Here is a 14,929-nt window from a genome sequence, read left to right as displayed (position 1 = left end):
GGGAAAATCGACTGAATGGCTCACTTTTCAGAGTTGCATTAACTTTTTCAGGCCACTGGGGTACAATTTACTAAATTACCTCTTCTAGAACACTAAATAGTACCCTAGTGGGTCAAAGAGTAAATGCACCTCTGAAAAGTGAGCCATTTCTTTCCTTCTTCCCCGTAATATCAGATGTAATATGTCCCCTATGACAAAAATATTAACCCATTTCCATTAAAAACTCAAGAAATTGTCCCACACTAGATAAAATGAGTATGGAGAAGCTTCCCTAGGGAGCAGAGGAGCAAAAATCTCTCTTCTATAATCCTGCCCACAATACTGTTGACAAGTCAACATGAACTTACATAAAAAATTTCTGTTTTTCATTCAATGGAGATTTATTTTAATCAAGACCTCAAAACAGAATAAAAATATAAATTCAAAGCTGATGGTTTCCAGGGGGCAGATGCAGAGGATATCATGATGGCTAGTTTCATCCTGCATTACAGTGTTTAAAAATAAGCTCAAGCATTCATCTTGCTTATGAAATAATAGATATATCCCAAACAGCTGGTCTTTCACATATATCATTATACAGTAGGTAATCTCTCTGACTGAATGAAACAAACATTCCTTGGCTGGCAAGTAAGCATGTTATTACTTCTAATCTCCATAAAAGCAAACTCTCTGATACATTTTTGAATTGTCTTAGGAATAGCTATTGAGTGATTTAACATTTGCAAGATACCTTAGCAAAGCCAGTCTTTTAAGTTTTCTGCACTGTTTGTGCCTTACTCTTCTGGAAGATGGCTTTGCAATGAAAATAAGACAACTTTAATTTAAGAATCATCCAGCTTCTAATTAAACTGCCATAGGCAGCTGGTTGGATAAGTTTTAATCAGTTTCAATCACCTATTGATTGGAATACTGAAGCCTAAAAAATTAAAAGTAAAAGATGATTGGGGAATTGTCCCATCTCAGAACAACAGTAGAGGCCTCTGTAAATAACTCCTCTTTTAACCATCAGCTAAATGAACACTTCAATACTGCAGTACAAAGTCTTCTGCAAAATTACTTTAACTAACAAGCAGAAATTTATCAGCTTCAGCCAAAATCAATGCTGAAATCAATTTGAACACTGGTTGTGTCTAAAGGGGCTCATTGGCAATTTAGGGAAATTACACCATGTAAATGCCTGTGCTTTAATTGAACAGTTTCATCAACTAGGCTGTGATTGCTGTCCATTCATTTATTTACTTTCGCTGCAGCTACCATTCTGCAAAGAAATGGCTTTTGTCAGGCTGGAGAGAGACACTTTATCTTCATTTTGTGCACTTTTGTGCATAAAATAGACTTCATGAAATGGGCATATCATGACTAGGGTCAAAAGAAACCAGGAGAGACTTTTCCTTTAACGTAAAAACTGAACAGTACAAACTACCATCATATCTTATACCATCCAGGGACAGTGATCTTTAAACCAATAATAAGAAGGAATCTGAGTGACTTCCCTGCATATGACACTGTGCCTCTAGGTTGAGGAGCTATGTTCTGCACAACAGAAGGAAAGTATTTGGACTTTAAAACCCAATTCCACCAATGTTCTTTACGAGATACCTTTGTGGAGTTACAAAAATATATAAACTGTGTTAGAACATTCTCCCTCAAAAATTGGGCAACATTCTGTTTTTTAAAATCCTTTGAGGTTAGTCAAGGGAAGGTGCTATTCTCCAATCCATTTAGAAGATTAAAACTTAACGGTGTCACATATACTTTTAAAATACGATAGGAGGAGAAAGCAGAAAGAGGTCTATATGAGAGAAGGGAAACTAACTTCCTTATAAAGATCAGCAAGCCCAAAATATTTAGATTCCAGAAATGATTTAAATACACTCATAAACTAACTCACAAAATCATGGCAATGAAAAAAAAAGAAAACCAAAGATAAAATTTCCAGGGAGTCATCTGTTGAACGGACTGAGGTTCAGAGATCAGCATAAACATTTCTGACATTGGGCTAATCAGTTATTCAAAGACTACAAGTTCCAAGGAAGGAAGAAGGAAGGGAGACAGCTGTTTGCATATTGGTCATCTATAACATACATGTGCCTGTGCCTGGTGTACAAAATAAAAATTCAAAGTACAGCTGAAGTATATCTGCTAGAGATTGCTGGCAGAAATTCTTAGGTTTGCATATATTCTGTTTATTCTAGCTCCTCATGGAGTCAAAATGTGATTATTTACCAGGAATGGCATTGGGAAAGGACTAAGAATTAAGAAAGCCTGGGTTTCAGTGGTGGTCCTATCCTTGACTTGGTCTGAATCCTCAGGGAAATCCATTCATCTATCTGTGTTTCCGTTTCTTCATAAATCAAATGAGGATGACGATACCTACTGTACTCAGCTACATTCCCACACAGCTGGGACCATAACATGAAGCCTGTGATTGGGGGCCACTGTGGAAATGTAAACGCAACCACAGTGAATCTGAGTACCTCTTGCATCTTCCATGTATGGGGGCAGGTAGGGCCTTGAAACATTTCACCAGACTCCAAAGGAGCAGGGAAACTTCTCATTTGCCCCTTCAGTCAGTTACCCCAGCTGTTGGGCTCTGCAAATACTCACTAAGAATTACCTCCAAAAGAAGTTAAAAGAGAGAAGAAATAAATGATGTACACAAACTTAACTCGGTACATGTGTCTGCGGTAAAAATTCATTCTATAATTTTATCCCATATATGGTTTTCTTCACCACTTATAAAGTTTCATTGGCTATACATTTTGTTGCTGAGGCCATGTAAAATATATTTTATTCATAATATTTAGATAACTTTTCTGAAAATTTAATTATGATTTAATAAGTTTTATGTTTATTGGCTAAGTATATTGTTACATTTTGCTGCTACAGTTAACTGTCGTAATAGAATCAGTATGTTTGAGAACCTCACACAATACATATCTTCCAAATACATTAAGCTTGTTAAAATGCTATATTGATTGTGTCCTAAAGCAAGTTCTAATTTTGTGTGAACATTTTTCATTTTATTATTTAAATTCACAAGACAAAAACCATTAACTGCTTTCAGCAATAGCACTGTACTCTCTTTTTCTTTCTTTTTGCCATACTGACAAGGAAAAGTAAGGAAATTTTAGGGTCAAGAAGACAACATGATATAAAGTCACATTGGAAAGCAAATTAATGGTTTTTTTTTTAATGTTTAATACCCACAACCTAAATTTCTATTGCTATTTCCTTCTCAAATTTTACAAACTGCTCCTCCAATTCAACGTTAGTGTACAAATCAGAACCTAAACTTATTTCGCTCTAGTAAGGCAGCAATTTAACAGAAACATGGTCTCCTACATCAAAGTAACCAATGACAGAGCAAAGAAAAAAAAAACTGTGGCAGAAAGTTATACACAGTAAATGCCTTTTGGACTTTCCAGTGAATTATTTTCCAAAAAAGCAATTTAAGTAAATACCCTAGATGCTATGGTACACAAATATTTGCTTGTGCAATATGCCAACCGAGAGACTACGATTTTCTAACATATCAAATACTATAAAATAGCTATAAAAAACGTAACGTGTCTTATAAATCAAGACTCTGCTAGCACAACCATATAATTAATCCAGGGATTCAATTATTAAATTATAAGTTTTTGGTAAATAAGGAGACCCAAAGGGTAGACGAAATAACAAGTTACGTTGTCATAACTGTCAGCCAAGAAATGGATGTTTTAACATCTACTAAAAAGCCTCTAAAATTAACACCTAGAGATGACACATCATTGATTTTTAAATCTATACACTGATTTTATATCTTACATCCAAAAATAATCTGGGTTAAAAGTTAGGAAACTCAGAGAGTGAATGGCAAACAGAAAAACTTTGGCTTGGGAAGCAGGTGTCAGAAGACCTAAGTTTTATTCTTGACTTGATCTTGGGCATGCCACTTAGCCCTTCCAAGCTTTATCTTTCTCACAAGTAAAAAGAGGGTAACATACCTTCTTAGCAAGGATTTAGCAAGGACTAAAAGACTCAGGGTGATCAAGCCCTGTCCATCTCTCCACCTTCCCCAGAGCTTATTCTACTCCAATTACACAAGTTCATGCCTATCTTAATCTTAGGGTTTCTGCCTGAGTGGTTACTTCTGCCTATAAGGTTCTTCTCCCAGATTTTCCCAAACTGATTCCATCCTGTCTTTAAGTCTCAGCTCAAACAGCACCACCTCAGACAGGTCTTCCTGAGCACCTCTTCTACATTTTTTAATAGAACATGCAAGGTCTATATAATCTTACTTCAGTGTTTATTGTCTTGATTATTGTTTGCCCCACTAGTGTGAGCTCTGGACGTTGCCTATCTGACCTTGCCTATCTTGTTCACAACTGGACTGCACATGCTTGGAATAGTCCTTGGCACAGTGACAGGATGTTCAGCAAAAAATGAATATAGACTAAACAAAACCAAGCAACACCTGACATAAGATTTTTATGGTAACTGAATGCTGAATTTAGTTCTGGGACTTTAGGCTTGGGAGAAATCTGTGCAGTCATCTCATGTCCAGGTCAAAGTGGGAATTCTTTTCTCAGCCATTCTGAACAACAGCCACATCATTCTGCTTAAGGTAGAGGAGTTCACCACTTCCCAGAGTCACCCAGCAATGAACAACACATTGTGTCCATCCTTAGGCTGTGAAGAATTTGCCTCTGCAGGTAAATTCCTGAAACACTCACTAAGTGCCTACAGTAGGTAAGGCACTGTGCTGGGCGCTGTAAGGACTCCCACCAAGATAACCTAGACATGACTCTCCTCCAGGGAACACAACCCAGTGGGAAGAAGAGTAGAAAGAGTACATTAATCACTCTAACCAAAGGCCGACTGTCACAGAGACATTCAAGACAGGCCATTTGTGTCTAGTCTTCAGAAGAACACAAAGCAAACCTGCTCCTCATCTACAGAAGTGCCCTTCAGACTTTAAGTCAGCTGTCACGGAGCCCTTTAATCTTCTCTTCCTCAGAGAAAAGTTAGCCAATTCCTTTCAAACACTTCTCAAATGCCAGTTCCTCCATGAGGCCTTTCCTGATCCTTCCTGAGGAAAGAGCCAAAAGCCATCACTCCTTCTTCAGCCCCCAGATTTGTGCACCATACACACAGACAGGTGGCCCAGACTGTGAGGTCCCATGCGTACCTGAGGACAGAACTTATGCATCTATCCAGACACAAGTTTTGAGGCTAGGCTGTCCCCAACATCTGACACAGAGCCCTCCACATAGCACATGCTCAGAACTTGGCTGCCTGACAGATGAATGAAGGAGGACTGAACAGGCACAATTCCCCAATCCCTCATTATTCTCTCCATTGCTCCTCTGGGTGCTCTCTGAACTGTCCACATGTCTGTAAACTCAGCACCCAGAACTACATACAGGAATCCAGAATCCAAAAGTGACAGACACTATGTCAGTCCCTGATGTTATGCCTTCTTGGTGTGGCAGGGAATAGATTTCAAATGGAAACTAGATATCTTGCACCCTATAATACAGAAGTGTGCTAATGTAATGTTTACCCAATCACAACCACTTTTACTGGGGACTTTAAATGTCTTTATAAATAAAAATTTGTTATTAAAATATTAGAAAGAAGTCTTGCCACTTCAAAACTATTTTTTTCCCTGAAAGGAGATGAAGTTGAAACACTTAGACTCAGCAAATTCTTACTTGAAATATTACCATAATGTATTGATTTTTACCAGACTCAATTGACTGAAAAGTTGTTTGTATAGCAATATTGGCCAAACCAATATACTAGAACAATTTTGTTACCCATAGTAATCAAGTGCATTTCTGAAGTATAATTATACTGTCATAAAAAATAAAACCAAGATACCCTTTTCCAAGCAATAAAACAATAAAGGCTATAAAACAGAAAGAAAAAAAGGCTAAATAAATGAGATTTTTAAAAATGAAATTTAGTGTCTTTCAAAAACACTACTGCCTCTTCTTCCTTCCCTTAAGCCAAGGTTAGCAGAAAATGATCAATACTTCAATCTCAATAAACTATTTCAATAACAGTTAATTCGGGTGGAAACAGAGTCTGAAAATCTCTTCTCAGCGACCTGTGACATACTGTCATGTTGGTTGGATGCCAATAATACATCACTGCCATAATGGATATGAGCATGTATGAAGTTATAGGAACATGGAGAGGTGGGGAAAAGCAAAGGTGGGAAAGGTACAGAGAACCATGAGCTCAGGTTCATTCCTTAGATTCAAATCGATACAATACACATTATTGTATGAAACAAACCTATAACAGTGAATGCTGAGAGAAGGAGAGAAGGAAACATACATAATTAAGTTTATTTGACAAATATTCATTGATTTTCTGAAAACATTAATATCCTTGCTTGTCACATGATACTATAATGCAATCCAGCCATACACAAATATTTAATTTTACATTAGGATGATGTCTTGTTTGCTTGTTTAAAATATGATCTTGGCTGCAAGGAAGATTCCTTATGTGATTAGAAATTTAAAGTCCAAATAAATCAAACCATCATTCTAGCTCTCAGGTCAATTTTAAAACCCTTTAAAAACTACTCTTAATTTACAAGATACACATCATGGAAAAATATATAAAAGACTAGGGCCACTGGCACAGCCACAAGCGAAGCTGGGGTCCAGACCTCTTGCTCCCTCTTTAAGTTTCACACCTTCAGGTTGGCTGGTCAAAGAGGAAAGTCAAAGTTTTCTGGGTACTATGTGGTTCCCAATATTTTCACCATCAAGGACTCTTTTCATTCTGTTTCCCGTAAGGAATTCCATGTTTTGAAATATTCTGTTTACTAAACAGCATTTAACTAGACAATTATGTATTTTCTCATTTTATATAAATGACCATCAGTCCTTCTAATTTTCATTAAATAAATCATATTACTATAATGAGTTAATATGATTCGAGCTCCCAAACACTAATTTAACATTTTAGTTGGCCTCTACAGTCAAATCACAAGTGCAAAAAACACAACCTAATAGGCCACAGGATCGCAGTTACCACCTCCAAGGACCATCCCCAGCCCACTGCCCAGCAAATATCTCTCTTTAGATAAGGCAACAGAAAGGAGGACAGACCAACATCTTTGAGAATTACAAATCCTTCCCTCCTCTTATTGTCTCTAGATAGGTTCAAATTAATTCCTAAGTAATGGTATACATTCAACCTTCAAAACACCATGAAGGCACTATCTATCCTACCCATTGTATCACTGAGAAAATTCCAGATCAGACTCTTACTCTATCCTGTGGGAAGGAGTTGGAGGTAGAAAATTCAGTTTTCAAACATCTTGAGACTAGATTATCTGGCCCCAAAGCTGAAAATATGAGTCTTGGCTTGAATAACTGGCATTAAGGAAAAAATAAAATAAATCCTTCAGTGATTGCTGGCTAACTGACTTACCATGATTTAATCCTCAAAGTTAAATATTACTTCATTTCTGACCCAAAGTTTGAGTGACTCCATCAAATGATATACCAAGGAAGCAGAGTCTTAGAGACTGGCTTTGGAATCAATGTTTCCAAAGTCACTATGGCTGTTAATTTCTTTCATTTCCATGTGACATATTATCCAAGAAAAAGAGACAGTGACTAGTGAGTCAACAGATACTAAGCACTGAAAGTTTTAACATTTTAAAGAAAGTTAGTCATTCGAATATCAATCTCCTTAGTTTGGGTATTCTTATTCTTCTAGGTGAATGTTCTACGGCAATTGTACAGCCTCTCAAAGTAGCTAGATATGAGGAAGATCCAATTAAAGAGCCCCACTAAAACCTCCACTTGCCTCATTCTCATTTCAGCCAAGACGTACAAAGGATCTATTTTATCCTTAAAACTGTGCTGGGTACATGAGAAAACACAAGAAAACAAAATGGACTCGGCTTGACCTTGAGACAACACCGCCTGGGGGAAGAACACCAAGCAAAAAGAAAAGAAATGCTGTATAGAGATCTGGCTTTGCTGCTGAATGGCCACATGATAAGCCCTAGTTTTTTCAGTGGTAACATGGGCTTAACATTATTCCAGCTGTCCTATAGCAATCCGAAAATAAATTAGGATTAAAAAATACTTTGAAACTTAAAAAATCATTATATTTAAGATAATATGTAAGATATCATTATTCATCAAGCAACTACAGAATAGAAGAAAATATAGAAGTATAATGTGTATAACGTAAAGGCAGAATTTCTCAAAGTTAGTTCAACACAACTATAATTCTGTGAGATGTTTATAGATGTTCCTCAAAAAGAGTCCCATGGCTGGCTGGGGGCGGTGATTCACGCCTATAATTACAGCACTTTGGGAGGCCGAGGCAGGTGGATCATGATGTCAGAAATTAAGACCATCCTGGCTAACATGGTGAAACCCCATCCTTACTAAAATACAAAAAATTAGCCAGGCATGGCGGTACATGCCTGTAGTCCCAGCCACTCAGGAGGCTGAGGCAGGAGAATCACTTGAACCCGGGAGGCGGAGGTTGCAGTAAGCCAAGATGTTGCCACTGCACTCCAGCCTGGCAACAGAGCAAGACTCTGTCTCAAAAAATAAATAAATAAAAATAAAAATAATAAAGAGTCCCATGGCCAAGTCAGGGTAGGAAGTACAGAATGTAAACAATGTTTCTATTATTAGCACTACCATTACCAGTAGTTAACACTTAATAAGTGTCAGTCATAGTGCTAAGCCTTTTACGGATCATCTCATTTAACCTCACAACAACCTAGGTACTATTATTTTTTTTTCTTTTATCTTTTTCTTTTTTTTTTTTTTTTTTTGAGACGGAGTCTCACTCTGTCGCCAGGCTGGAGTGCAGTGGCACAATCTCGGCTCACTGCAACCTCCACCTGCCGGGTTCAAGCAATTCTCCTGCCCAAACCTCCTGAGTAGCTGGGACTACAGGCACCTACCACCACGCCCAGCTAATTTTTATATTTTTAGTAGAGTCGGGGTTTCACTATGTTGGCCAGGATGGTCTCAATCTCTTGACCTCGTGATCTGCCTACCTTGGCCTCCCAAAGTGCTGGGATTACAGGTGTGAGCCACCGTGCCCCGCCCAACCTAGATACTATTATTATCCCCATCTTACAGATGGGAAAACTGAGGCATAAGACATTATATAACTTGCCAAAGGTTACGTAGCTAATTAGTGAGAGAGGCAGGATTCAGACTAAGAGCCCTCACACTTAATCACAACACATACCATCCTCTACTTTCTCAACATTTTTTAAATTCATTGTGAATCTCTCAGAGGGAAATAGAACATATGTCTTTCCTGAATTTATTTTTTTTGGAGCAACCTGTAGCACTTTAGGAAATGGGGCAACAAGGAAAATACATTCCTTACCTTTTCCTAAACTTTTCTTCTTCCTAGGCTTGAGCCATACTTTAAGGTATTTCCTTTATGTTCCATGTAGCCCAAATTAGTAATCCAAGAAATACCAACTTAAAATTAACTGCCTAAGTCACTCTCACAATATAGAGCACAGCTCATCAGGAGACAGCACACAGAATTCACATTACCATTTGGTTTAAATGTCTGGGGCCAGAATTTCATATTGTACAACTGTGAAGCCCATCTACACCTAAAGGAGGAAAATGTATCAACTGTTAAATCATATACACTGTAATTACACATGATTACAATATCCCTTAAAATTCCCAACCTTCTATCAAGTGAAGTGAATAAGACTGCATTATTAAACTTTTGCTTTGCACTTATTAGCTTTATTACACTTTAAAGAAAAAAATGGAATAAGCCCATTAGGCAGTTTTGTTACCAATGAGTGTATTTTCCAATATTTTCTTCATCTAGTTTATGTAGCATAGCCTATAATGTAATCACGCTGTTTGAAAAACCACATTTTTTTTTTAACACCGACACCATTAAGGTGAACTTAGTATAGAAGAAACTCAATCATAACACATCAAACACTTAGTTTTATAGAGACTTTAGTAAAGTGGATCCTCATTTTTCAATGATTATATCATTTCTTTGTGCTGTACTAAAAGCCAGGGATATAAGAACAATAATACAAGCTGAAGCCCGAGCAAAAATGATACCCAACGATCAATGACAAGTGGTTATGCAATTTGGTACCTTCACCTCCCCTCTTAAGAATCACACAGGCAATAAGGTAAATATGCACTAAAATTATCAGGATATTGTCATTCACCACCCATATGCAATCATGTCAAAAACATTACATCTTACAACACTTATAGTGAGCATTAGCAATGGTAGCTAAATGAGCTCTTAGGATAAGTTCCTAACATCACACACAGCATTTTAGCAAATCAAAAACTTGTGGCAAGGACATATAGAAGAATGGTCCCTTTGACATAGTAGCCCTAATGAAAGAAGTTCCAGCCATGCTTCTTAGCTAAAAACAACGTTAACAGAGTGAAGGGGGAGTTACTGTTTAATGGGTGCAGAGTTTCAATTATGCAAGATGAAGAGTTCTGTGGATGAATGGTGTTGACAGTTACACAACAGTGTGAATGTACTTAATGCCACCGAACTATACACTTAAATATGGTTAAAATGGTAACTTGTGTTATGTGTATTTCACCACAATTTAAAATAACAATTTTAAAAACAAAATTAACATAATTTCATGCTGTGATTTTCCCTTGGTGGATGGGCATGTTTTTTCCACTTCTCTGTACACTCCCCGTTTTAAAAAATAAACCTGGCCAGGTCTGGTGGCTCATGCCTGTAATCCCAGCACTTTGGAAGGCCAAGGCGGGTGAATCACGAGGTCGAGAGCTCGAGACCAGTCTGGCCAATATGGTGAAACACCATCTCTACTAAAAATACAAAAATTAGCTGGGCGTGGTGGTGTGCGCCTGTAGTCCCAGCTGCTTGGGAGGCTGAGGCAGGAGAATCCCAGGAGGCAGAGGTTGCAGTGAGCTGAGATCGTGCCACTGCACTCCAGCCTGGGCAACAGAGCGAGACTTCATCTCAAAACAAACAAACAAATAAACAAACAAACCTATGTTTTAAAATAAAGGATTAAAATGTCAACATCTAGAATATTATGTCTCGTAAAAATTCTGCTGGAGTTTCATGGTCTTATGCTTCTTCCCTTCTAGAAATAAGCTAGGACAATAAGTTCACAATAGACCTTCAATTAATATAAAACTAAAGGTTTGCTGAAATAACACAGATAGGTAGGTTAGGAGTCTAAGGAAACATTTTTGAATTCAATTTGAGGCCAATAAAAGGAATACAAAGAGTTGCCAGAATCTTTCTTATTTTATTATATTTGGCTATCAGCCTAAAGGCATTAAGAAGAAAGGTTCAAGCTTTGAAAAGTGAACTCAATAGAAGCAAATCAGATTGTACATGTTCCTTCTTCCTCTTTCCTTTCTATGGGCACCTGAACTCAAGAACCTTCAGAACACAGTAAAAATCTAAATCAGATAGTAAGGAAGAGAAGACTAAGATGAAAAGATGCCATTTATACTGGAGGTTGCATGGGAAGAACATTAGTATGATCCAGGGAAGCAGAATAGTAGCCGCAAAAATCATTAGACACATTGGACCCCAATTTTAAGGGCCAGGCCCAAGGACCAAGGAACATGTAAGAAACATGTTCTTATTTACTTCTCTGAATTATCACAGTGGAAGGACTTCACTTTCAGACCAACTGTTCACAATACTCAGTCATCTGCAGGAAAAAACAATCCAAACATGTGAACATAAGCTCTTAAAGGACTATATTCAGGAGAAAGGACTCACATCTTGGCTGTATCTGCAAAGGGCACTGAAGCCCTGAATGGGTGGCTGAATCAGATGACTTCAAAAGAGCTTCTAAGCCTGAGAAATCAAATTCCACACCAAGGCTGCATCAATGAGTAGGGGATGTTCTGGAATTTTAGGATGTGAACCTTCATGGTCATAGAATAGGGCAATTTTTATCTGTATTCATGTGGTTAGTCAGAACTTAAAATTCTAAGAATATGGGTAATCGATTAGAAAATAAGTTAATTATTTTACAACTCTGGAAATACATATTAATACCAATGTTAAAGTATCTGTGGTTGTGACCTAATATCACAACCATAATGTGATGTAGGATTAGTGTATACATGGAAAACCGCTCTCTGGAGGAAAGTTTTATTATTCCCTCAGGGCCTTCTTACAGAGTATGGATTTTTTAATTCCTAGTGGAATATTTTTCATACACCATTGCAGACTATTAAGTACCAGATATTACATTATGTAGTTTAAACTTTGTACTACTGCATGAGAAGACTTCCCTGTCGGAGAACTATTTTTTATGGCTAGCATTTTTTAATATGAAAATGAACATTCCTTTGGGGTAAGATCACTGCAACTGGAATTTGGGAGAACTTTATAACTTAACATATTCATCAATGTGTAGAAATTCTCTCAGGGGAATAGGGTGAGGAGAGAAGAAAATACAACAGGAAGAAGGCTTTTTAATAACTTATAGTGTTGACACAGGGCAAAGCAATGGTATTTATAAGGTCTGGCTTCCACTGGGCATAACTGTAAACAGGCAGGGGACTAGTGTAGGATGCTAGCAAGTTAAAAAATAATAATAATAGTGTTAAAAAGCAAAGGAAAAAAATGCATTAAACTTCAGGCCAGTTAAAGGTACACTTACTAATGGTGGACTATTAAGTACACACCCAGGAGAGTTGCAGACTCGGAAATATTAAAAAGGCAATATAAATGCACTTTCCAGGCAATTCTTGAGAAAATAGATGTCTTGCAGAATTTTGGAGTCAAATATGGAAATAAAATCTAAGTGTTAGTGGTCATTTAAAAATCTTTGCCACAGAGAACTTGGATACTCAGTATTTGGAAAAGCCGATAGAAAGTTTAAACAAAATTGACTACTCACTTGTAGACTGTGCCTCCGTTGCCATGACCAAGAGTGTCCCGATACCGTATGTCTTGTTCATTCATCTCCACAAGAAAGAAAGAAAAACAAAAAGGGTGTCATGCTGTGGATGGAAATGTCAAGGAAAAGCAACTCTGGGCCATAAACAACAAGCAGTCTGGGTCATTTCAAGTTCAGCTGCAAGAACGAGAAGATCAATACAACATTTGCTGTCCAATTTATAAAAGACGATACCAAGGGACAAAGTGATGGAAAGTTTAATGACAATTTGTTTGCCTGGGTCATTTCATTAAAGTTTGATAAAAGGTGTCAAAATGGAATGATATAACATAGCTCAAAAGGGTCAGGTCAGAGATACTGATAAGAAAACAGTCTCCAGTACTGCATATAACCAATGCCAAAGAGCACTGCACATAACCAAAGTCAAACTTAGGAAGACAACACACACACACACACACACACACACACACACACACACACTCTCTCTCAGTAATCTAACGCATGATCTGTAAATAAATCAGCCCTAGAAAACTCCTCAGATGACCCCCATAATTAACATTTAACAAACTAAATAATGTTTATGATTTTCCTAGAGTACATATCGCTTTTCTTTGCAAGTAACAAACTAGTATACAGCAATAATTAGGCAGAAATCATATTATGAAGATGGCAAAGTACCAAATCAATGCACTTAAGATGCACATATAGTCGGATATTATAAAGGAAAAAAACATAGGCATGTAATTTTTATTAAAGTCATTTTCATAACTTAATATATAAAAGTTTGCATGTTTTTCAAGGTTCTATAAAACCCATTATACCACAAATAACTACTCTCATTTGTATCATGAATAGTAGGCAAATTATGTTAGTGCCCACAAAATAATGTTTTAGAGTTTAGAGAGCTCCCTATATAATTATTTATCAAATGACTTTAAGACTAGTCGGACTTTGATGCATTCAGTAATTTTCTACACACTGGTCCAGATGCTTAAAAATTAACTGCCAACTTTATTCACTAAGTGGATTTAATAAAGGTGTTCTTTTCCATATAGCTAAAGCTTGGGGAAAGCCACTGTAAGCCCTGAAAAAAAAAATCAATTTCCAGGGAATTGCACTGCCTTGCATGGGCAGAAAATGGATGGAGTTTTTAATTCAATATCACTTGGAAAAAAAACAGTTTGCTCTCAGACCAGTATAGTAAAGCTTTAAATATTTTGCTCTACTCTAAACTTCTACCAATTGAATAAAGCAAGGGTTCATTCACCAAGGGAAATATTTTCCTTCTACACATTTCTGAAGTTGAAGCTTCAGAGAGCTGTGATAATTAGGAGTACAATGCAGGTAACAGAAACAGCTTCCTTTCCGAGCCATTTTACCAATCCCTAAAAGAATACTGACAGATTAATGTGCAAAGGCCAATTCAGCACCCAATTTAATTGTAGTACAACCAGATTGATGCCCTTTACAATCAGCTAATTATTATATTCAGGGTCTGTGAAGTAATGAAAAACATGCCAGAACAATTGGCAACTATTTTCCTATTTGAGGGAAATTCTGTTCATCACTACCTCTATATTACTAATACAGAAAAAAAACATTTGAAGCTGTATAAAAGGTGTGGCATAAACAAAATAAAATCTCATTATTCTGGACGGAATGATAAATTTTAAAGCAGCATGAAGAAAAGTAACACATAAAGTGACGAGATGCTAAACTAGCAGAACTACTGTTTGGTTTACTTTGATAAATGAAGGATATGTAAATAGCAGTATCCATTGGTGGGCACAAATAGGCCACTGGGCTAATTCTCTTAGAACATTTCTCTAGGTAATCTAAACATGTCTGTAACAACCTGATTTGTACTATTAACTAATAAGCTACACTCTCATCAAGGCTTGACATAAATTTCTAGAAGAGACATTTCACTCACTCAAGTACACAAATTCTGAATTTGTGGCACTAGGGTAAGCAGGAAGTTGCTTCGTAGTAGATAGGGTCTATGCCCTGGAGGGGCCA

General features: G+C 37.1%; 1 protein-coding gene across 7 annotated transcripts in view; it reads right to left on the bottom strand.

The window, feature by feature from the left end:
* MAP2K5 (mitogen-activated protein kinase kinase 5) overlaps positions 1-14,929 on the bottom strand; it is a 261,654-nt gene that overhangs the window by 192,873 nt on the left and 53,852 nt on the right. For all 7 annotated transcript variants that reach the window (XM_050796342.1, XM_050796344.1, XM_050796343.1 and 4 more), the window contains exon 8: positions 12,911-12,975. In XM_050796342.1, the coding sequence (XP_050652299.1) occupies positions 12,911-12,975 (65 nt within the window). The remainder of the gene's footprint in view (positions 1-12,910; positions 12,976-14,929) is intronic.

This window comes from Macaca thibetana, chromosome 7, assembly GCF_024542745.1.
Source record: "Macaca thibetana thibetana isolate TM-01 chromosome 7, ASM2454274v1, whole genome shotgun sequence".
NCBI lineage: Eukaryota > Metazoa > Chordata > Mammalia > Primates > Cercopithecidae > Macaca > Macaca thibetana.
This window is presented reverse-complemented; position numbering and strand designations above follow the sequence as displayed.